The sequence below is a fragment of the Solenopsis invicta genome, chromosome 4, assembly GCF_016802725.1.
Source record: "Solenopsis invicta isolate M01_SB chromosome 4, UNIL_Sinv_3.0, whole genome shotgun sequence".
Lineage (NCBI taxonomy): Eukaryota > Metazoa > Arthropoda > Insecta > Hymenoptera > Formicidae > Solenopsis > Solenopsis invicta.
This window is the reverse complement of record NC_052667.1, coordinates 4247021-4271487: the sequence shown is the minus strand read 5'-3', so window position 1 is coordinate 4271487 and position 24467 is coordinate 4247021. Positions and strand designations below refer to the sequence as shown.

The following is a 24467-nucleotide window of genomic DNA, read 5'->3' as shown; positions in this document are numbered from 1 at the left end:
AGTTCGATAGCCTCGAGCAGCGGCGAAATCCTGGAAGACGCACGAGTGATTTCGCGGCGCCGCGCCGCGCGAAAGCCGGTTTTCGTCTCACGTCCATTATATTGTTCAAAACAAAAATATAAGCGGGAGAAAATATTTTTCCAGCTAATTCCTTTGTCAACGCGCGCGCCGCGAATGCGAATGGCTACTATATTTGAGTTTGCCGTGAGCTGGCTGTTGTTCGGCCGTTTGATAGAACACTGGGCGACGAAATTAATCTCATTCACCGAAACTCATTTGTCTCGGCATTCGTCGATACCTGTCCGTATCGGATATCTGTTTATACACACGTCTGTACAAAATTCTTCTATGAAAAGATATTTTTATCTTATTTCTACTCTCTAAGGCTGTTGATTTGATTTCCATTTGACGTTTAAACAAACGACGTGTTTCACATTTGAGTGAAACGCGCGAAAAACCTCACGAACCGTTAATAGTTAAATTTCGCACTAAATTTGCAATGATTATACGTGCCATAAATTTCGCGACAAATCCGACGATAATAGGGGAAACATCCTATACAGCTAGCGAAATTGTCCACGGTAGGGCAGATAACGCAACATCAATCACCAGTTAAATTAGATAAAGCTCGTCTTTCAGTGTGTTTGAGAGAATATAATATGACGGCCGTGATATAACGGACAGGTTGAAACTCGTTTAATTCCCTGCTTGTTTATTTACTATTTGCGTAAATCTAAATTTACGTTTTAATTACGTTTAAAGTGTAATTATGCTTAATTTTGATAACAACCCGGAAATAAGCTTTTAATAATGTAAAACTTATCCGTACCTATATTATATCTCCTGTATGCAGATTGGAATAGTTAAGAGCAACACGAGATAATAGTATTGTCGGGATATTTCTGTCGGCAACAAGAAACGTATCGCTCTTAATTAAATAAATAATAATGAGGCGCGCAAATGTTCATGTATAATTTAGTGAGGAAATAGTAACCGGATGCACGCAAACATCGATGTGTTTTATTTAGTGAGGAAATTTATTCCCTCTGTTATAAAAGGAAAACCCCTGTTGCTTCTATTCCAATTGTAATGAGGAAAATGTGTAATTTTTATTAAACAGAAATTTTCAAGGATTAATATTTCTCGAAACCAAGTTATAATTAATATTCCTATTGTTTGAAACTAGTTTCTTTTACATGTTAGTAATCGGTGTACGTATACATTAATCTTGTGTTCACCGCGCGGACGTCGTTGCATGAACGTCGATCGCTATTAAAAAAGGTGAAAATCGACAAGTGGGACAAGTCTGCGAGAAAAAGAGAGATAGTGAAAAATTGCTAGAGAGATCGTTTTTAGATCGGCTCATACCGGCTCGACGGCTTGCCCTCTCACAGAGTGGTAAGAACGTGAAACGTGAAAACGTGATCGTGAAAAACGAAGGGGGACAGCTCACGGGCCCCTGGTCCGTTTGGAATATTTACCGCACTCTTTACCTGCGGTCCCCATATTGAGAATGCTGATCTCCCCGAAGTAGGAACCCGCCTTAAGGGTGGCGAGCACCGTCTTCCCGTTGTCAGCCACCACCTGCAGTCGGCCCCTATTCACTATGTACATCTCCTTTCCCACCTCACCTGCAATCGCATAAAAGTCACATCTAAGCGCAGGCTAATTAATCCGTTGATTGCGTCTCTATCTTTGACTCTGACTTAATCAAGGTTAATAGGCTAAGCTTAATCGTGGCTCCAATTTAAACAAGTCTACGTATCTCGGCGCTCTTCGTAATCTCCGATAATAAAGCCGGTATAAAGGAACAACGATACAAGTCGTATTTCCCTCACTCTGAGAAATAAAAAGTTTTGTGAATGTACTTAACATAAATTTTAGCTCTTTTTATGCAGTATCTTTTTACGAGTCTATAAAAATAATAAGCTGCCAGCGCCATTGGTCGAAGTGCAGGTTAGTCTATGTATCTCAAGGTATACGACAAGAGATAATAACGTGCTCGTATCATTTCGTCAATCTGACTTTCGTCATTATTAATCACAATGTATTTTCTTTTCTTTTTTTTAGTATAGGAATGAGAATAAAAAAAGGATCAAATAAAGCTAAGAACCAATAAGTTTTATAATAAACACGCGTGTAGACACAATCCAGATAGCTTTTTTGTCTCTTCCTAGAGTGTGAACAGAAAGAATATCGTTATAATTAATTGACGTTGGAGCAATTGACCTTAATAAAAGATAGTACAAAAGAGCGCAACAGGAGAACGGCCGTCATTTGTCCGGCAAGTAGTAACGCTAAGCCATAATTCCGACCGTAATCGCGCAACATGATGCAGCGACGGAAAAATGCACGGAGGGCAGCTACCCACCAAAGGGGAGGTATTGCTCTCTCTCTCCGCATTCCTACGTGCACATGGCGGCCATTTCGCCGGTAGTGAAAAGAAACCCCGTCGAGAAAGGATAAAGTGGATGGAAGGCAAACGATCCGCGGGAAAGACGATTCGGTTCTCGACAAACTGAAATTACTCCTATGAACGCTTATGGATCGCGAACAAATACTAAATATATCGACAAAAGTACCAGGCAACGGTGCAAGCTTTTACTTGTGCACGATCTACGACGCGGATACAACACGGAGAGTTTTCTGTATGCGCCATAAATATTCAAAGAAAGATAGCGAAACCATATTTTTCAACGAATTCCATTCCATTCAAATTTTCTTGATACCAAAAGAATAAATGCTTCCTGGATATAATTGTCCATTAAATAAACTTCGATTTTTCCACAAGACAAATATCAGTTCGGAAAAAAGAAATGATATTTTGACTTTAGGAGATTAAAATAAAATAAATTATTTTTCTAACATAAAATAGCCGTACGATAGAATCATCTTTAACCTTTTTTAATCAAATTCTGCTACATTCGTAAAAGAAATAGATTTTCGGTGATTGTGTATTAAATGGCGATGTCGTTAAAGTTTTTCGATAAAAGAATTATTTCTTGAATAAAATTGTTAATTTAAAAAAGTTTGATTCTTCCACTAATATGGGTTAAGAGAAAAGAGAATATTCGATTTCAGAAGATTAAAATAAAATAAGAAATCATTTTTCTACCATTAATAGTCACATGAATGGATAAAATCGTTTTTAATTATTTTAAGAATATTGAATTCCGTTGTTTAAAAAAAATAGATTTTCATCTGTGTATTGGATGGTGGTATTAATCAAAAAGCGTCATTAAATAAACTTGAATTTTTTCATAAAGAAGACAAATATAAATGTAGAAGAAAGACGTTTCGGCCAAAAAGGACTAAAATAAAATAAGAAATCATTTTTATGTGACATAAATAGTCATAGAAACGGACGAAATCATCCTCAGCTTTTTTTTTGACGATATTGAATTCTGCTGTGACTGTAAAAGAACTAGGTTTTCGGAAGCTGTGTGTTGAATGGCGGTGTCAGTCGTTAGAATTTACGAGCCGTTTCTCTATGCAACTGGACTACCAAAGTAGTTACGTGGAGAAGAGAGAGTGGCTCGTACTTCCTTCTATAGCGTTGATAACGAGCGCCGCAGTCACTTTTTCGTTCGTAAAATAAAAATATTCGCCTACCAGCGACGGTCTCGGGTGACGAGGATGGCATAGAAAGGGAGAGAGTGCGGGAGCAATCATTTTTCACGCCCCCGGTACATCGTTTGGCGTGCTTCCAGCACTGCGTGCTTTCATAAGCAGGACAGACCAAATCCAGGGAGAAATAGCAGAAATAGGAAGAAGACTCGGTTGTTTAGGGGCTCGCATCCCCGAGAGATCGTAAACGGCAATGGGGATGAGCAAAGTCGACTGCTAACAATGGGACATTTAACAGCATTTTTTTTATTTAAATCCTAATTTACGATGTTAATTCTTTCTCGCTGAAGTGGCTCGCAACGTAAAGTATATGTTATAAAACACACACGCTCGAAAACCTAAAACCTGATTCAGACTGCACGCAGCAACCAATCGATGGAGCTCGAGCGGCTCGCCCAAAATCCAACAGTGTTGGACGATCGGCAAGCCTCATTGATAGTCTGAATCAGGCTTAATGCCTCCGAGTACTCTACTCTATTGGAAATAGCCGCTCGGAAGAAAGATGAACAGGCGCACTTTACCTTTGCGGCAGATGTAGTCGCCAGGTGAGAAAAGAACGGGCCGTAGTCGCAGCACCAACTCGCACAGGAAGCCAGCCTCCGTGTTCTGGAAGATCTCAACCCTCCTCAGCGTGTCCAGGTGTACGTTTATCGCGATCTCTGCCTTCAGCTTATCTACAAAGAGGGGACCAGACGATTAGTGCGGAACATAAAAAAAAATAAAAGGAGGATCGAAGAACCAGAGTTAATTCTGGAGAGAGCAATTCGCACTTTCGCCATTGCAGAACGTGCTGAAAATGCAATATGTACGGTCGAGGCGGGTCGTTATAACGTGTAAAAAAAGTATATTCATTTTTAATTAACTTAGAATTTTAAAAATTCGCACAATGCACCCCCTCGTTTTCTTCCGTTATTTCATATACTTCCCGCTTGATGTTTAAAATTTCTTTCGCGACGAGCGGTAGTGAAATTTTTTGCGCGCAACAACTTACGTTGAACAACGTTCAACAAGGGATGAAAATCGCCGAACGCCAGACGACTGCTTCTGTTTGCGCTACATTGCGCAGTAACTTCGCCAGAAATTTTAAAGTTTGTAAAACCATTCTGAGAAGAGGGGATGTTTTTATCAAAGTGACGTATCTCATTAGGCAGAAAACTTTGCTGTACTTATCTGCGGGTAGGGTAAAAAATTCCTATCGTAATTAAGTGACCAATTAAAAAATTGTTAATTAAAAGCGAGCTCCTCTACAGATAAATAATCGATAGATGCGCAGCGTCCGTGATATATCGTTTATAATATTATCTCGAATGTAAAATTATTAATATTTCCGCACAAACTCATAATGATTTAGAACAGTTTTCATTGTAAAGCCGAAATACCGATTTCAATATCCTTTGCGTTCTTTTTGTAATACGTACAGAGAGATTTATCAATATAAATTACAATTATTAATTATATGTTGTTTAAACCTAATTATCTTTTTGATTAAATGATAATGATTCGGCTTCGTGACAGTCCCCTGTTACCGTGCAAATACATTCTTGGCGAAAATACTATTTGTATAATAATTAATATTGGTATCAATACGCGAATATACTTCATTAAACGACTATCGTAATAAATATTGGGTTATTTAATTAATAATTATATTCTTGCAGACTAATGGCAGCTTTGCAAAATAAAATTTATCAACTTGACATTATTTCTTGCATAAATCCTTGATTAATTGAAGCATACATATTGTTACTATTGTTGCTGAGATAATTACAACCCGAGCGTGTACCACGAATTGGTAGTTAACCCTGAAGCACATCAACCATATAAGTGCGCAATATGCTACGACGTTACTATTGTTACTGCGGCAATGCAGCTGCGTAATTAGCACTAAGTTCCGCAAATTAACGTTAATTGTAATTATGCAAGCTGTTGTAAGTATTGGAAGCGCGTTCGCATTTTTTGCTTTTTATGTTATTTTGTCGTCAATCGATATGCCTCTTCCCAATTTATTAACGCGTAATGCAGCCTAATTGCTCTCGTCTCTGTGTCGATATAATCCAATTATTACCGCCGCGCAAAAAATGTCCGTACCAATTGTTTTATTACACGTGAATACAGTGCTACAGGTTATTTCATTATTAATTAGAAAAGAAAAATTATTCGGGCTACATTTATTCTGATAAATCGACGAAATGAACTTTATGTTAAAAAAAAAAAAATGAATAATATAACTAATTTTTAATTTCGAGAGAGTCTTTTTAATTTAAAATTTTTTGAAATATTTAATTATAAAGCATTTTGAAAATTTAAACTAGATTTATTCGCTAGAAATGTCAGCATTATGCGGAAACGTTCTAGTCTGGACTCTGATATCATTTCTGGAACTTTATCACTCGAGTTATGGCCGATTAAACGACGTATACGTATACGAAAACCTTCGCGTCATAATGGCCTACAATTTTTCATTTCGCACTAATATTCAATTTCCAACTCCTCGTTATGTCGTGCATTACACTTGGAGACTTTACAACTCGCGCCTTATAGCAGGTTTATTGCATGAGAAATGCGCGCCATTCGAACGAAACGATTTCCAGGATGTTGTCCGGGCCGTTCCTCACTCTTACTCCCGGGGGAAACTCATTTGAAAAGCGCATTCCGCTTTTGCGGTGAAATAATAACCGTTGCCTCCTCGGCCATTCGTTCCCTCTTTAACATTCTGCGTTCTAGACTGCGTTAACTATATCTAAATTCCGATTCTTCTCCCATTAACTGAGGGGAGAAGAATCGGAATGAGTACGACTTGAGAAACGGGTTATACAATGTGGTCGAGAAGTGAAGAAAAAAAGGAGCGATACGAAATACATTTTCCTCAGTTTAAGAAACAAAGGGACTCGCGGAAGAGTGGTTAATGTAAAAGCCCTCTGCTTTATTATGGAGATCCCTTCTCGCCGTTGCAAGCAGAGCGATTATAAAGAAGTCGCTGAAGAAGAATACAAAGGAAACGATTGAAAATTTTACGTCACGCTACACGCATGAGGGTGTGTAAAAAAATTAGATGATATTTTCACAAAAGAAAACATTTTTGAGAGATCGCGAGAGCTTCGAGGAAGGGGAAAAAACCTGATAATTTTCCTCTTAGCGGGAGCTTGACTTCGCGTTAAGCACTCTTATATATCTCATGCAATAAATTTTGCGAGTCCTCTTATGTTATCCCGGCGTAGACCGTGGGTCCCTGTTCCTTCCAGTTTATTTGCTTCTATACACACTGCATTTTATGCTGCATATAGTCTCTTTTATAGTGCGTCGCGAGCGATAGAATCATTATTACGCTGCGTTACTAGCATTTTAGTGGGGGAATTCCCAGCAGAAATATCGTTTCATTCCAATAATCGAGTCGTCTTTAACAATCGGTTCAGAAATACATTTTCCTACATTTATGCATTTTTTACACCTTACACGCGAGTAGTAAAAAGAGGTTATTAAGTTTACCAAGGATAAATGCTCGTGCTTATTAATTGATATGATCGCGAGCACGTTACTAAAAATCGGAGAAAGTTGACAATTGCTGCACGATAGATTCATCTGTCACAATTTAATTTCGTTCTATTATACAATTTAATTTCATTCTATTATAGTAGTAATGCACTCACATATTGGTACAACATACAAATCGACCTGTTTTCCTATTTACTATGCAAATTCCGCTTACGCAATTTGTTTACTGCATTCCTCACAAATAGGTGGGATTTAACGAGCACGGGGAGCAGAATAAATTATAATTTTCGGATAAGTCGGGGGGAACTTTCAGCGCGCACTTTTATCTCTCCTCTTTTACAAGAGAAAAGAGACACCCCAGCGAAAATTTGCCCCTACGACCGTTTACTCTCGTGTGGTTTGCATTAAAGGGCAACGATGTCGGCAGCTGTACACGTAGCCTGCTTATGCGTCGCTTTGCTCGCGTTTTAGTTTGCGGATCCTACCAGTGCGCGCGGTTATGAGATCAAATGTTTCCCGTGAAATTATATACGCTAACACCGGCGAAAGGCGGCGATATCGTTTCATTCGCTCGTAAACACTCGGCCCCCGCGCGTAACTCGCAACTCCGTCGTTATTTGACTAATAAATTGTAGTTAAAAATGAAAAGCTTTATTCAGAATTTGCAATGGACGAAGTTACATTAATTACACGTGCGTTAAATTACACGCTCGCGAAATAGCTTCACCTGGCCGCTCCTGCATAGATTCTGCAGACTTATATAAATATCATAAAGTTACGACCACATCGCGGCGCCGGATTTTCATATATCTCGCGCTTATGAAAGTAAATTTGCGTCCGCAGCTCTTCTATATTGCGCATTAATAACGATAACTACAGGGTGAAGAGATGATAAATGATCCATATAAAAATAACTAATTACGTTTGCGTTAATTGCATTATTCAGCTTTCATAAATCACTTATGCTAAAAATAACAAGAGGTACACGAGAGCGTTTTCCGTGTAAAAGAGGGAAAAAAAAAGCTTCAAGTTCGCATCGCGGATGTATCTTCTCGGCTTTCAACCTGCATTGTATTATAATTTCTGGTTGTTTTTCAAATTAAACGCCGCTCATTCGAGTTATTTTGACGTTTATACGAGCAAAGCGGGAAGAACTTACCTGGAAGACAACTCACTGCTTTTTCCTCGTCGGAGCATTTCTGCGTCAGCCACAAGTAGTCGAACCACTTGATAACTTTAACTTGCAAATGATTCGGTACCCTCCTCATCCGCATGTAAGTCTTCACGCCGTCCAGCTTCGCTGCAATCATTAATTTCTATTAGGATGTACATTCTCGCGCGGCGGTTGCTCAATAAATGCCCGTGATGATATTCTAATTGCTCTAACTCTAATGCCGTTTCTTAATTTCGCCGCGTTATCGCGCAACATCTGTCACGCGATCTGTCTCGGCGCTACAGCGCAAACGAGACATTAATTCTCCATGACCTAATTATGTATATATGATACCGTTTCCGGTAATGTATAATGTTCCCGAGTTCAACTAATTATCATTTAAGCAGTGAAAATTTCGCGTAAAATCGTTCCATTTGCTAATTCGAGGACGTGATAATACGTCATTATACAAATGAAATGTTCGATGATTATTAATCGTCGCGGTCAATATTGGCGATTAAAGTTGATAAAATTATACGTCGCCCTCGGTCTCGCGCGAGTTTACGAGCGGAATGATGAATAAACGCGTTATAAATGGAGAATTTTATAAAGCCAGAGAATTAAATTTTTTACTATTGGATTAAGTTTCCATGAGAGAGCGGCGTTTCGTTATCGATTATTATTGAAATACGCTTTTTATCCCGCGCAAAAGTCTTCTCATTATTTCTACTTCGTTGAATCAACTGATTATTATTATTATTAAATTAATAACTTATTTGTGTATAAATAGTTAATAGGAAGTTTCCTCTGGCGCACTCGTGTTTCGCGCAAGTATAACTTTTGTTACGAGGCAAAGACCGTATTGCCGCGGCTATCAGTTAATTGAAACGAATGAAGACAAAAGGAATTCCCTCTCTCGCGCGATTCTTTCTCCCATTCTTTTCTCCATCTTTCTCGGATGAGGGAAACATCGATGGGAACTGTTAATGTAGCGATGTGGCATATCGGCCGTGCAATCGCAGCACGGGTCGCAGATCAATACTAATGCAGTGAAATGGAAAACTAAGATACGGCTACAATTTTACGAGGACCTATCTCGGCGTTATATCATATATTCATACGAGCGTGACATTCAGTTGCCACGGCGAAATTGAATGAAAATATTTTTGTCAAAATTGATATCGAATATATTAACGGTAGCAAAAGGTATAATAATGTCCGAGATATCGAAAGGGATTTAAACTGACATTTTATTCTATCTGAAATATATGACATCTCAAAAATCTGAGCGCGGAAAAAAATAATGTTGCATTTAGTATTAGTTTAATTAAAAATAATCTTGTTAACTCGATAATAATATTAATGAAACAAATGCGTGATGCTCTCGTTTTGAAAAAAAGTTCTTTATTAATATAAATACTATTATTAAGTTAGCAAGATTATTTTTAATTAGATGTTTTTACTGCACTGTTAATGCGCACATAATAATATATTGCGCCGTTAAAATAACAAATCTTTTACCGTACTAAATTTCACTTGGGATATAAAAGTCTTAAGGCGGCACTCTAATTATTGCACCTTATGCATATTGCGTGCGTTCGCACGAATGTGCGTGAAATAAGAAATTGCGTAAGGAACGGCCAATACTCGTACGTGCCCGTCGTGCCAAATTGTTTCGGTGACAGAATGTAATTTTGCAAGTACTTTTACGACGTACTTGAAGAAAACGCGGAGCGCGCACGTAGAACGCTCTCAGCTAAAACTTTTTGATGGCAAGCAGCGTGAGTAAATGTTTCGACGACTCCGTTACGCGAGGTAAAGTGTATTCGTGTGCACTGGCGTCGCGTCGCGTCGCGCGTCGGATCATCTGAAGATTTAGCGTCGGTTTGTAATACGCCGCATGTAAAACGCGGACATTTGAAGATATGTAAAGCAAGACTAAAAGAGGAGTTATGCGCGCGGATTTCAACGCGGATCCGTCCTCCGGCGTAGCCGGGAGAAGAGGCATCATTACTGGATTCGTGTCGCCCGCGTTCGTTACGTTTCGAGAATCTATAAATATGGATTATGAGGAATGAAGAATGCTTATCCAAGAAACGAAACGTCAAACTGTCTCCGAATGCCAATTGCTATCGTTAGATATTCAATCGGTGCTCAACCGAGCAAGCGAGTAGCAATGAGATCAATGAAGAGAATAACATATTTCCTCGTCGAGGCATCGCGCTCATGAATACGTCCCAAACGCGTGTCTCCTTGAATTAATCATAGTTCACGAAGCGTCCTACTTAAAAGAGCTAATTTCTTGCGCAATTTGCCGACCGAATAATCGAACTAACGATATTTCAAAGACGCAGTCCTTTTCCGCATGTTTATATTAAAAAAAAAAATTAAAATCAAATTTCATTAGATGTGTCACTCCTTCGCATTAATTCGAGCAAGCTCTACAGCACGTGAAATTGGATATCTCGCAGATATGATAAAATATGAAATTTTTCGCCTCTCCCGAGAATCGTACGTTTTCAAGTTTAATCGGGTTTTTTTTTCCATTTCGGATGCTCAAATGTTAATGCATGACGTGGCTCGAGAGTCCGCAGTGCGGAGTTCACTGCAGCGATCTAATTTTGTCGTATGGCTACCGGAGGCAACGGGAGGTAGCAGTCATCGTTTCGGGGGTTCCATCGCCGATCTCTATTCCGATATACCCGCAAATAATCAATTCCAGATACTTCTCGGGCCGGACTCGATCCAGGAATTCTCCCCGTGAGCGGATCGACGAGCGCAATCCGGAATTGGCCGAAAATAGGTATAACGGGGACGCCTGGCTTCACCTCGCCTGACTGACAAGGAAGAGGGGTGGTTTCTATCGGAAATGGGCTTCCGACCGACCGACAGCCGTGCCCATTTCGACGGCGCAATTTAACTTACTCCCCGGCTTTTCGCGCTTCTCTCGCGCGTCTCGTCGCGCCGCTCGGCGAGATTCGACGGGAGGATGGGCACGAACCCGATATTGATAATGTACAGCGGCGCGGCGCGGCCCGATTCCGGTTGGCGCGCGGCGCGATCAAAGGAGCGAGAAGATCCTTGGCCGCGATCCAGCCGGCACCGTTCTCTCGCCGCATCCCCGATCATTTTTCCGGGTTCATCGAACTGCGTTTGAATATGGACGTCGAGAGCTCGCGAGGTTGGAGATGCGAAGCTACACGCTGGGAAGGACGATGTCCTTCTTGGAGTGCTTTTGCGCATGCAAGCATCGCGGGAAGTGAGTAGCGTCGATATATATATATGTATGTTCGATAACGGGGTTTCGAACTCGTGCAGTGTCGACGAGCTCGCTTCTCGATTTTACAAGTGCAGAGAAATGTAGCTCCCGCCCCTCTCTCCGTAATCATGAAGAAACTCTGGAGGCCATTTATAATATTAAAATTAGAAATATTAGAATCAATTCCTCCCATCTGTCGTATTATTTTTAATAATAAGTTGAATATTAGAGCGATACGAGAATAAAAAATGAGAAGAAAAGCCATTTTTCGGTTGAAGGAGATCTCGAATTGGCTTAATAATATTTCTCTGGATGGGGTGATAATTTTTGCAATGAGTTTTCTATAATTATTTTCAGATCCTTGATTAAACAAGATTAAGTAATATTATTAAATATTAACCCTTTTTTCCCCTGAAAATGATATTTTTTGCAATAATTTCTTTACAGTTTTTTCAGGGAAGGGGGGAAGGGTTAATATTTAATACTACGTGATATTACTTAGGCTTATTCAATTTAGAATTGTGTTATGACTGAAAATTAATTCAGCGCGCAGTTCATTGAACTTGAGGAAAGTATATAAAATCACACAAACAATACAAGCACGAAGACCTAGCTGCGACCGTAGAAGGCATTCTTGTTCAATTTGTAAAAAATTTTTTTGCTAGTGTAATTATACTAATGTTGTATCTATTATAATATAACATTACAGTAGTTAAAACGCTATTCAATTTCATGGTATTCATTCCTAGTTACAGAGTATTAAAGCGAAATGTACGACGCTTACGATCTGGAATGCTCGTATTCACCCTTAGCGATCTCAAAGAAATAAAGAAGCGATGTTAAGTAAGAAAGTGAGACGCACGTGCGTCAATGCGGGAACGAACCGTAAAACTCTACTACCGTAACTTAACGACGGAACTTTCGGATGTTTTAAGGGTTAATGGAGGGCATTCGCGACCTCGCGCCAGTACCGGGATCAAAGCGATAATTTCTGGCTCGTTTCCAACTCCAACTCGATAGAAGGTAAGTCACGTTTATTTCATGCCAAGGGAAGACTCGGCTATATCATTACGGCAAATAGTAGATGTATCTCGAAAATGTACCGCTGAAAAAAAATATTCAAGTTGATTCCATTATCTCTTCGTAGACATCATAGAAGTTTCGCTGTCATTTATTATCCCGCGAGCGGAGAGATCAAACTTCGAAGAGCTCCAGAAAAAATTAAATTTTAATTCGCCGAGAAATCGGCGTGCTGAAATATTAAGCGACGAAGCGTCTGTTGACAGTCCCCGAGAATACATGACGGTACAAAGTGGCTAGTAATTCTTTTTCTTCCCCTCCGAAAAAATTTGAGTGGGCGCCGACTTGAAAAATCACCGTTTTCTCTTTTCCTCCGTGTCGATTCTGGTCACCAGATCCCTAAACGACACGCCGACGTTGTCTGTCCGAACGAGCAACCTGAAACTGACAGTTGCAGACGAGACTACCGGAAGATCGATGGATCCTCGAGACGCGGTCTTAACGACCTTGTTCCATGTTACCGATAGCTTCTACCGGAACGTCATTACTTTCCTTTCAGTCCACTCGATCAAGGCACTCCCTCTAATGAACGGCGTCTGTAAATAGTTTGCACGTAATAAAAGTAAAGACAGCGGCCAGACCGTCCGCGCGCCGCACGTTCCTATAAATCATCGCCGGTGACGGAAAAATATCGGCCGTTATTCCTATGGTTGCCTCTGCAGAGCGAAAATTCCATTCGGTCCGTGTATTTTGTCACAATACTATTTCTGAGCCCCTCTTTTTTTCTCCCCTCTCCCTCCCTCTCACACCTCCCCGATTCGCCGTGTCATCCAGCACCGCGCGAGTACCTTTTTCGTACAAAAATACGACCGTTACGCGGATTTGAAGCTTGCGTACGATCGAGCAAAAAAAAAGGAAGAGAAAAAGAAAAAAAAAACTTTGCCGATGGCTCGCTTGTATTTCGAGTTTTAATAAGGCATCTACTCGTTAAACACTCGAAATGAGAGCAATGCATTCGAAGGCTGTTGGCTGGCGAGCTGCTTTTGAAATCCCACGCGTCGGCATGCAGGCACTGTGCCCTTCCCGCTCCCCTTCTACCCCCTTCCTCGCCCTGAAGTGGATTAATTTTCGCGAAAGAGCTAATTAATCGGGGAACGTTGCCTCGTTCGTAATTATCCGGAATTCTGAATAAACGCGAGTTGTGCGTTACCCTATTAACAGACTCGCTCCTCATTGTTATCGAGAAACGCGATATTCCGCAGCTTAATAGATTACATCGACACGCCCCGGATGATAGATATTCTTCCGCGGTTCGAATTTCGTGGATTCCTCGCGGATTTATCCTGCGCTTCGTCCATCGCGTTTTCGAGCTTGTCCTATTGAGCTCGAACAATCGTCGCAAATTCCATCGGGACGCGGGACTTTACGAGAAAAGAGCAACGTTTCACGTGTGGCTGGTATCCTTAGAATCGATTCGTACTACTTAACTCTCAAAAACACTAGAAAAATCTACAGAAGTACACTCGCGGCAGTACACAATAGTTTTGTATTTCAAATTTTGATAAAAGTTTTAATTAAAATAAAATTTAAAAAGTTGGTGTTTTTTTATCTTGCGTAATAATTAAATATTTTAAAGCTTAAAGATAAAATTATTTTGTACAAATATAACAGAAAATAAAATGTGTATAAGACTGCAGTGAAAATAAAGAACTTCTCTTAATTTTTGATAACGTTAACTTTTTTAAGGATATTTTTAAAAAATAATTTTTATTTAATATATTTAATTCGAATTATTTATTTGCTTATATTTTGTATGTCAAACTTCAAAATAGGTAGGTGAAGTGATGACAACACCCTAAAGAAATGTAATTTAATTGCCATATTTTTCTTTAGTACATTATACTTAAACTTATATTATTATAGTTTCTAATTTTGCATTTCTTCATGTAATGCATGATTTCACGTAATAATTTATTTCTTAGCTAAATATGACTTTGTACAGTTGAAACGTTCTACATTTAGACTTCCTCTCTAATTCTCGAATAAATCTTTATTATTGTTTCCATTTAATATTATTGCTCGCTGACTAACTTTCCTTATCTTTATTTCTTCAATTAATAATTTTGTGTCACCCTAAAAATATTTACGTAATTGCGTGAGTGAGGGAGGATATCTCGCTAGTTTAAGAGTTTAAAATCGTCTCGAGTCTCAAAACGTCCTAAACCAATCACAGAACCGTACCAGCATCTCAAGACAAAACGATCATGAGATAAGAATCGACAATGAACGCCAGCCTCCGAATAGTGACGGGAACAGATCTTGACGCGGCGCGAGTGATCGTTATCGTGAATGAGCGCGACCAGTTTGCACACGTATTTTTCCTCTCAATCTGAGAAACGGCCGGCGGTTCGTTCGTTGCTTGGATAATCTCCCGGATCCATTGAGAGGGATTAAAGGGCTCATCCCTTTGTGCAAATTTAATTCCTTTCCTTCCCCGGTCATACGTACATACACGCAAGATAAATTTCCCCCCGCCGCCCTTCTCGGCGGCATTGTACGACGCTTAATCCAAACCGGCAACTTCTATTTATTCAGATCTGCCGGCAGTTGCGCAATTTCAAGTTTCGCAGAGAACTTTCAGTAATTTGAGCCGCGGGGGTGCAACGTTCCTTATTAATCGGGTAACATCGAAACGCGTGTTCTATACCGTGGGAATTAATATCTAAATTACTTCGTCGCGTTAGCGAAAGCGTGCGGCCCACGCTCCCTTCTGTCGCGGATGCATTATTCTCCTCGTTTGCATCGCGATTATTCGTGTCAAGGAGTCACCGGCAAACGGTGCACGTGTTTATCGCGGAACAGGCGTTGTCGAGCAACGACGGCGCCGACACTTCGCTCCGCGAACTTCCCGACAATTCTATACAGACGTATCTCTATTGCGAAAGGACGCGGAGTTTTGCGAGGCGCGCGCGCGCACGGGCGCCTTTATCTACGTCTATGGAGAAAGCCCTCGTAAATATCTAAAGACCACAGTGATTTTTCACCAATAACTCGCTCCATTACGCGGATGTCGCTGGCAGCCGCGACAAAGCTCGGTCTTTTTCCTTTCTCTTTCTTTCTCCCTTTCTTTCTCTCTTCCCCTGCCTCCTAGTAGCACCAAGCTGAAAGTGAATTTTCAACGCAACGGATCGATGGGGACTGAATCAACAGCCTTTCCGCGTTTCCGCAAACGCAAATAGAATTGATACAGCTACAGCACCCTGGTGTCGTGGCTCCGTTACATTTCGTCGGGAAACGGCTTTCGATTCCGCTTTCTCTCTCTCTCTCCCTCTTTCGCACGCGTCGCCCCAGTTATTCCCAGCGGTGGCGTATAATACGCAAGGGCTTTATTTATGAACACGACGAATTGAGTGGACGTGAGGTGAACGTTTCGGGGTACGCGAAACGCTTTGCTCGCTCCGTATTCGCTTTATCCGCTCGCGCTTTGCCTGACGTTCAGTTACGGCCCGCTCTTTCAGCAGTGTGAAGGACGTTATGTGTAGGACGGAATCGTCTAGGGACGCATGCTAAAGCCGAAAGAAAAGGGGAGGATTGAAGGGTAAAAGGAAGATATTGGATCCCGCGGTATATTCTATCCATTTGCCGTGCACGCGTCCTCGCGACGCTATTCTCATATCGAGGAAATGTGACATTCAAAGCCAAGGCAAATATGGAACAAGAGAAAGAGAGAGAGAGAGAGAGAGAGAGAGAGAGAGAGAGAGAGAGAGAGAGAGAGAGAGAGAGAGAGAGAGAGAGAGAGAGAGAGAGAGAGAGAGAGAGAGAGAGAGAGCGAGCGAGACGGAGTAAAAGAGACAGGTGAAGCAGCAACGGGACGACTCAAAATCTGTGCACGAAATTGCATTGGCGATACGGTATGCACCGTCGTATCATCGTTTGCTATCACCTGTTTCCGAGAGGTGCATCTATAGCAAGGACAACTTCGTAATCGAATTTGTACTCTTGCCACTGGCGTTCGTGCAAGCCTGAATTAATGATTGCCGTAAGAATCGAAGGGATTTCGTTCAAGGAACCGCGTCGATCCCGTACTGCGCACTGGGTAATTTCAATCTTACATTCGAATCCTTAAACACGTTTCTTCACTCTCTACGAATTACGTTAATGGCTGTTGTAACTTAAAAATGTATCGCAAGAGATTTAAAGAAAGATATAAGCGACAGAATTATTCATTTTAATAGAAATAATTGGTTAATGTATAAATGAGTTGTTTATCTAAGAGAAATGGATTTGATGGCTCGCCAAAGTTGATCCTACGAAATTACATTCGGTAGCCGGTTTACTCTACGTTTATTCCTATTTTCTCAATCTCTTTGTGACGAAACGTTACTCGCATAATAAAATAATCTCGACACCCGAGTGCAAATAGTTGAAACAATTATTTGATCGTTCGGTGGTCTAACGATCCTAACAATCTATATAACTACGCCGCACCAATTAATCGTGGTCAAGCTAACGAACCAGTCAACGTGTAATTCGTTTGCCCCGTGGCGAGTGAACACATCATGTGGTGTTAGGTTGCTCTCAATCCAAAACTATGTCATACCTTCAGATTATTGTCAAATCTGATGAAACAATGCTCGTTTTCTTCAGAATTCTCATAATTCCCGTAGTTTTCATCTAGAATGTGCTTCTATATCTCTTTTCATTTACGGATTCCTTAGTGAGACTCATTTATTCATAATAATATCGGGGAGATTAATAGCGAATTCGATTGGGACATCTGGTGCACATTAAAGCCGCTGTAGTGTAGCCCAAGTATAAAAGATGTACTACGTGTCATTTGTTCGGGTTGAATTAGGTATGACAGCTTTAATGGCACCAGTGCATCCAATCGGATACGCTATAACATTTCTGAGATTCGTAAATAATCAAGACTCTAACAATGCAGTAACACCTTCAAAACAGAATAACATTAGAATCATTTTAGTATAAGAAAGAGAGAGATAGACAATTTAAATATTTTATCTCTCAAATATAGTTTCAACCAGACTTCATCTTTGAAATTTTAATTTTAAATACAAAGTTATCGAGCGTTAAAAAATTGTGGATGTATTTCTTTTCGTTTACTCGCATTCGTTTTTATCGCGCTGGAAATTACTCGTGTTCGCGCGGAAACTTTGTCGCAGTAGTTAAGGACTAAGTCTGGGTAGTCAGACGCGTGACAGAGTCAAGTGCGGGCGTAACTTTCGCGGAATATAATAATCCGCAATGAAATCGGCAGTCATGAATTTTTGGCACGGTCGATAGGATACGGGTGTACCGATAAGAGCCATAACGTATAGCTTAGAGGATCAGCATCGGGCAGATCGCATTGGAATGGTGTGATCCGACCGAACAAAATCTAATCCTCCTAGACCGGTAGTATGCGCCCGGAGTGAGTATGCGCATACGTAATTAGGCATTAAAGCAATTGGCATCGAGGTATACTGACTACGGGGCCGAGATTAGCAAAGGGCTCTTTGCTTCTCCTGGTGTTCGCCGACGGTGATGCCAATAGACCGAATACGATTGCTTTGGAAAGCTATAATTGCAGCTCCTTCACTATCCTAGCGCGTAACGTGCTAATTTCATCAACCATCTGTCCATTAAGCCTGTTAATCGCGAAGTGACTTCAGAATGATTAGCAGCGACGTTAGCTTAGCTTATTCGCAAAAGTTGGCTTAGCTTATTTCAGCTTTAAGTACGATTTGAGAAAACTAATTTCGACAAACACGCCCAAGAACTTATGTCCATATATCACGGTACTTGCGACTTTAAGAGGCTTTAAAGGGAACTGGAGAATCAGATTGCAGAAAATCGTTAATAATTTTCTTGTGACGAATTGGACATATAAACAAAAGTGAAATTTTGAGGGATATTTATACAATATATAATTTTTTATTAATAAACACTTATATAAATTATAAATGATATATTCTTCATTTCACGGCCATCGTCGTTTTGCAGTAATATTTCGGCTGGAATTTTAGTGAGAAACCTTTGGGAGGCTTGTCGCTATCAGATAAACTACAAACCAAATCAAGTAAAATTTAAAGTGACAGTTATTATTAACAAAACATTTAAACTAAAAATTGACTTTTTTGTTAATAATAACAGCCATTTTTTAATATATTAATATATTTATTAATAAAAAATCTTTTCCTGTTTACAACACTTTTCTGATAATCTAAAATAGTTGTATAAACGTCAAAATGTCCTACATTTTCGTACACTTATTCAGTTTGTCACAAAATAGGTCAAAGAAAAGTGCGATTTTCTTCGAGCAATCTGACCCTCCAGTCGCCATAAGAAACAATAGACTTGAGGGAGAACTATTGTCGAGACCTACTTAAACGTAACCAAACCGTAAAGCTGTACAGTTAAGCGTATCAAAAATTGAATACGTCTTTTCCGTCTAAAATGTTTTTTCCACGAATATATATCTTCCGATAATTCCCCGAGTCGCAGACGTTGAAAGGATGAAAAATGGTGTCCCGTGCAAATCTACCTTGCAAATCGTTGTATCACGCGTTATTACGCCTTCGATCCTATTCGCCGATAGAACCTTAATAGACGTTACGCGGGATGCACAAGCTCGTTAACCATCATGCTCAACGTGTTATCGGAAGCGCCGGATTTCGCACGCGTATAAATCTCCCTTCGCGAAGGATTTCTCGCGGGACGAGCGAGAATTCCTTCTCCGCTAGATTCGAGTTACGTGCCTCCACGCGAGATAATCTACCGGTTGGTACGTAGGGATCGAGTCGCGTTGTACTTTAATCCGCTTCTTTCAGCGCGACTGAATGGATTTGAATTTTCAATTCAGTCTTATCGGTGGCGCGAGGTGAATTTTACTCGCGTTTTTCTTTCTTCGGAATCGTGTTCTCGCTGCCGCTTTTTCAACTTCTCTAATACGTGCGCAAGAGCGAAATTCTCGCTCTCTAATCTCGAATCACGTTTGCAGCGCCTCTTCGTACAAGTGCAGTCAACGTTAGAATTATACGGATAATTCAACATTTCGTTCGCGTTTTACAAGTGAATAATATAAACGAGCCTCTCGAGACATCTAAAAATATTACAATGCGTTTTTAATTCTTCTTTCGCCGAACCGACCGGCAAATTGTTTGGAGATTTTCTTAATGAGCGCAGTTTTTCTTCTCGCTTTTAGAGCTAACTTTCTTCCCTGCGGTGGAAAGATTGTGAAAGGAACTCTCGGAGATATCCCTGTGGAGTACGCGTTTGCTTTGTCCGCGAAGTCGTAGAGGCGGAAGGCCTTTGATTATTAGATAGAAAAAACAATGGAAGCATGTAATACGTTGACATACCGTGGACACCGGTTTGAAAGTTTATTTAATCGTGGCTTTGTGGTGAAATCTGTCCGAATCTATTACGAATTTAATAGACGCCAGATCCGCAGTGTCTTTCGAGACACACGTTTTGTTCGCTGATGCTTTTTAAATTTTTATTCAGGTTCTTTCCTGTGTTTCCGGAATTTTCTCCAGTTCTTTTGGAATTGTGGAATTCATTTTCCTCAACTAGCGTAAGAGCTAGTTTGTAACGTTTCAAGCTTAATAATCTAACCAAAAATTTAAAAAAACTTAAATTCTCTTCCTTCCCTTTAGTGAATTAACAGACAGCGATGATGTTAATAATGTACAATAATAAGAATCAAGAAAATTGTTTCTTTAATAATTCAATAGATATCCGCATTGTTGAACCAAAAAAAAAAGTTATTTTCTCGTTCAGCACTTCGTTCCAAAATCGACGATGCTAAGCGCAATCAATTTTGCATAGTTTCAGTTATACATTTGACACGACATAGCACGTTACGTATTGACATCTTGTGCCATTGACAATGGACGGATGGGCGATGGTTAGCACGTGACAAAGGGAAACACAAGATGAATAATTCGGCGATACACTTTCGAATGATGGCGATGCAATGGGCGAAGTAAAGCGGAACGTTGACGTCGAATGGCGTCACCGAGTCGAGTCGGGAAGTGGAACTTCCAAACAGATTCTCCTGTTACAAATTAACTACGGATCCTAGAAGTTGGCCTGACTTTTGCTAAGAGAAACGTGCGAGATTCACTCAAACGGACGGGTGCTTTGTTCCACACCATTTCAATGATGATTGCGTGATTTCATTGTATAACGAATCCGTATAACTTCGCGTGATTCCCACTTGGCTCCTAATCAATCTTTTCTGCTTTTTCGCATGAATTCATTTGTGTTCTACATAAGGAAGGCTCATGGGCGTGTCATTGTGCCGACGAGAGAATACCGTGCCTAATACAAATATGCGTATGTTACCTGCGACTTGTTTTAATTAAATTGAAAAGAAAGAAGACGAAGAGAAGATTGACGAGTTACAACATGCGCATAATTTCATTGGATAATTTGCCGAATTATATTTGAACGATTAGTAATTTTGCATTATAGGGAAAAGCTGTTGAATATGCGTATTGATCTCCTAAAACGTACCTATTCAATGTTTTACAGCAATTTTATTTTATATAAGCAATATAAGCAATTTTATTTTATATAAGCAATATTCAGTGAAACGAAAAAAAAGTAAATAAGAAATAAGCAGTATAGACAAAAATTTAACAAATTCTATTTTGTTTTGTACAGCATTTTAGAAAATCAGATAATCTGATGTAAATTTTTTATCAATTTATATAGCTGATAATAACGCAATTATTTTGTTTTGAATTGTTATACATTTGTAAGAGAAGGCTTGTTGTAAAATATTTTACATTATACATTTTACACATTTATTCCACAATTATTATAAAAATTAAATTGATATTTTTGTAAACTCTAGCAAGTTTCTTAATTTGTACCAGCAATTTTACTATAAAAAATGATATTAATATAAGATTGTTAAGTGATAAAGATAAATCTAGTAATTGCTTTGAATAAAAATACGTCAATTACAAGAAAAAATTCAAGTCAATTTCAGTGTTTTAAGTTTTTTATTATTTATCGAATATTTGATTGCTTTTTCGATAAATTATTAATAAAATAAATATTAACGGTTTCTTATATTAACAATATAAAATAAGAATTATTGAGTGACTACGTAAATAATAACAAAATAAAACTTGCCTTACATTGCTTGAAATAAAATAAAATATTCTTTTAAGCAATTTTGCAAACGCTTAAATAAAACACAAAACGTTAGAGAAAAAAAGGCTAGTATTCCCGAAGCTGAATAAAATACTTTACTATATTGTACTTACATTCGTAAAAGTAATTTCCCAATTACGCATTGTGTACATCAAAGCGTAATAGGCGATTCACAAAATTAACCAGTCCGTACACGATGCTTGCGCCGGATCCCACTAACGCCAGTGATGGGACCGCGAGTATACACCGCCGGCGGGACGACACGTGTACATTTCCGGGTTATGCAATGGGCAACGATTCGTGGAATTGTCGGGCCCTCAGTTACTGTCGCGTGCGGCCGCGAACAATTTAATTTCTCTGGATCGTTTCTAGCACCAGATCGATAGCGAGTGCAAAATTGCCGACGCCAGAGATCCGCCGTCGTCGGATATGCCGCGGATATGCCGGCGCGGCGTCAGCCGTACGTACGTGGCAGCGTTCAACAAAGCGTGCAATCCGCAGACCACAGAGGACGCGGACACGTGGCTCGTTTACGGCGGCCTTTAATCGCGCCGGAACTTTGGTCACGGTTTCCATTTACTGCCTCCTGCACCGGTACCGGAATCGTGGGATTCCGCGGTCAACAGTGTCGCATCCGCGTAACACGTTTGACGTATGAAAAGAGCGTTGGCCCGCGTTTGACGACGATCTTCACACAAAGCGCCACACTTGCGTTATTATCAAATCATAATTTATTCTCATATTTTAAATAATCGAAACCCGACGAAAATCATTTGAAATTATTTCGTTCCAAATTTTTAGCTTTGTATTAATTTTACATTTAATAATTTATGTGAAATTTCCCACTTAATTTTGAATAATGATTTAAAATTTTCACGCTGAGATGGATTCATATTTTCAATATATAGATCGTTTTATATTTCCGGTACGTATCATTATTAATTAAAAAAAAAAAAAAAAGAATTTAGCACAATATAGATAATAAAATATGTTTTAATAAACGTACATTAATTAGCGCTAATAATGTCAGTGTACACGACACGAGCGACAGATAAGCAGGAATAGAAGGCAAAGATGAGTCGAAACAAAGTCGGCAAAGAGATGGCGGAGTGTGCGGGTGACAGATCGAGTTGCTGATGGTAGCAGATTTTGTCTCGCTTTACAGAGAAATATAACGAGCGACTTAATCATGCGCGCAAGGTGACAGTGGTACCACGGTTAAAATCCCTCGAGACGGGAAAAGCGAATGAAAACGTAGAGAAAGAAGCTCGGAATAACCCGACTGGGAACTGGCACCGGCTTTGGCGCGATGAATCGCCATTCATAAAACAAAGGAGCGCAATCTTGCTCTTCCGCGGGACATACGACGACGCCGGAAACGTCGCTGCGCGCCGCGCCGGACTGGATGACGCCATTGCGCGGTCGTCGTTGACCATAAAGAACGCTTTTCGCCAGATATACGCTACCGGACCACCAAATGAATCTCGGTCTTCGTTTCTCGCTTTTCGATGTCGATAGAGAATTTTCTGTGGTGGAATTCGGTCGAAGTCTCGCTATCGGCAAAAACGTTTTCGGACCCGGGCGGAAATTGAGTCCCGTCGAAATTTTGCAGCGCTCACAATCTCCCGAATAAAAACGATACGGAATCGAAACCGGGAGGGGAGGGGAGAGGGGATCGTAGATTTTCATCCATTTAATACGGCAGGTGTGCTCTCGTATGCTCGCGACACAAAAATCAGACTCGTGCGTGGCCATGGAACCACGTGTTATTAATACAGCGGGGCATCGTCGGTCGCGCGGCGCGGCAGCCGTCAATACTTGCTCGACCGGCGAAATCGACGGTCGCCCGCCGACCCCGGCTGGCTCCGGAGATAGTTTCGTCCGACAACGAGGACGATAGATCGATGACGTCAGCGGGATCCGGCTATTTTTAGCCGAGGGAGAGGCAACGCGAGTAGTCTGCGCCGTAGGGGATGGCGGTGGAGATGGTAGAAAAGCAGCGGAGGGGCAGAAAGCTGGTGACATCCCCGGCGTGTGCTCCGCTCATTCATCCTGCTGACCCAAAGAATAGAGAAGGGTGGTTGGCGAAGAGTCGACCGGGGAGTGGGAGAGACGCCTGCGCGGACTTGGTCGACACTTAAGCTCGATGGACCATTAGATTCAGAAAAATTCGGTTTCTCAAAGCGAAACGGACGCTAAGGACGATGAGGGAAAGAGAGAGAGAGTGTAAGAGAGTAAGCGAGAGAGGAGAGAGAGAGAGAGAGAGCGACAGCATGCAGGTGTGTGGTTACTCGTGGACCGATCGATTTATCGAGAGGGTGAATAGCTATAAATAGACTGGCCGCGATTAGCGACGCGCTGGTGGGAGTTATTGATATTGGTATTGATACTGTACTGCGGTTTGGGTCATTGCCTGGTGAAATCGTATACACAGAACGAATAGCACGCGTCTATATGGAGAGATACAAAATGCCTCGCAAGACGCTAAAAGGAGAGAAACCAATCACGTTAAGAGCGCATCCATAATCCAGAGAAAACGGGACGATCTAAAGGAATTTGTCACATGAATAGTGTTGAATCAAAGGGCAGCTGATATTCTGCATTTTGTTGCTCATAATTAATATAATTGTAAAACATTGCGTGTTAGAGATACATTTCAAAGTTGTGTAATATATTTTCACAGTTTCGCATCTAAACTAAAAATTAATCGCCACGGCGATCATTTGGATGCTAATCTCGTCCGACAGT

The 24467-nt window shown here is 40.4% G+C and overlaps 1 protein-coding gene across 3 annotated transcripts in view; it reads right to left on the bottom strand.

Moving 5' to 3' along the window:
* The window catches only part of LOC105195636 (cyclic nucleotide-gated cation channel alpha-3), a 180021-nt gene that overhangs the window by 18726 nt on the left and 136828 nt on the right, over window positions 1-24467 (bottom strand). For all 3 annotated transcript variants that reach the window (XM_026136417.2, XM_026136416.2, XM_039448141.1), the window contains 3 exons: window positions 8279-8419; window positions 4149-4301; window positions 1482-1631 (listed from right to left, as the gene is read on the bottom strand). In XM_026136417.2, the coding sequence (XP_025992202.1) occupies window positions 1482-1631; window positions 4149-4301; window positions 8279-8419 (444 nt within the window). The remainder of the gene's footprint in view (window positions 1-1481; window positions 1632-4148; window positions 4302-8278; window positions 8420-24467) is intronic.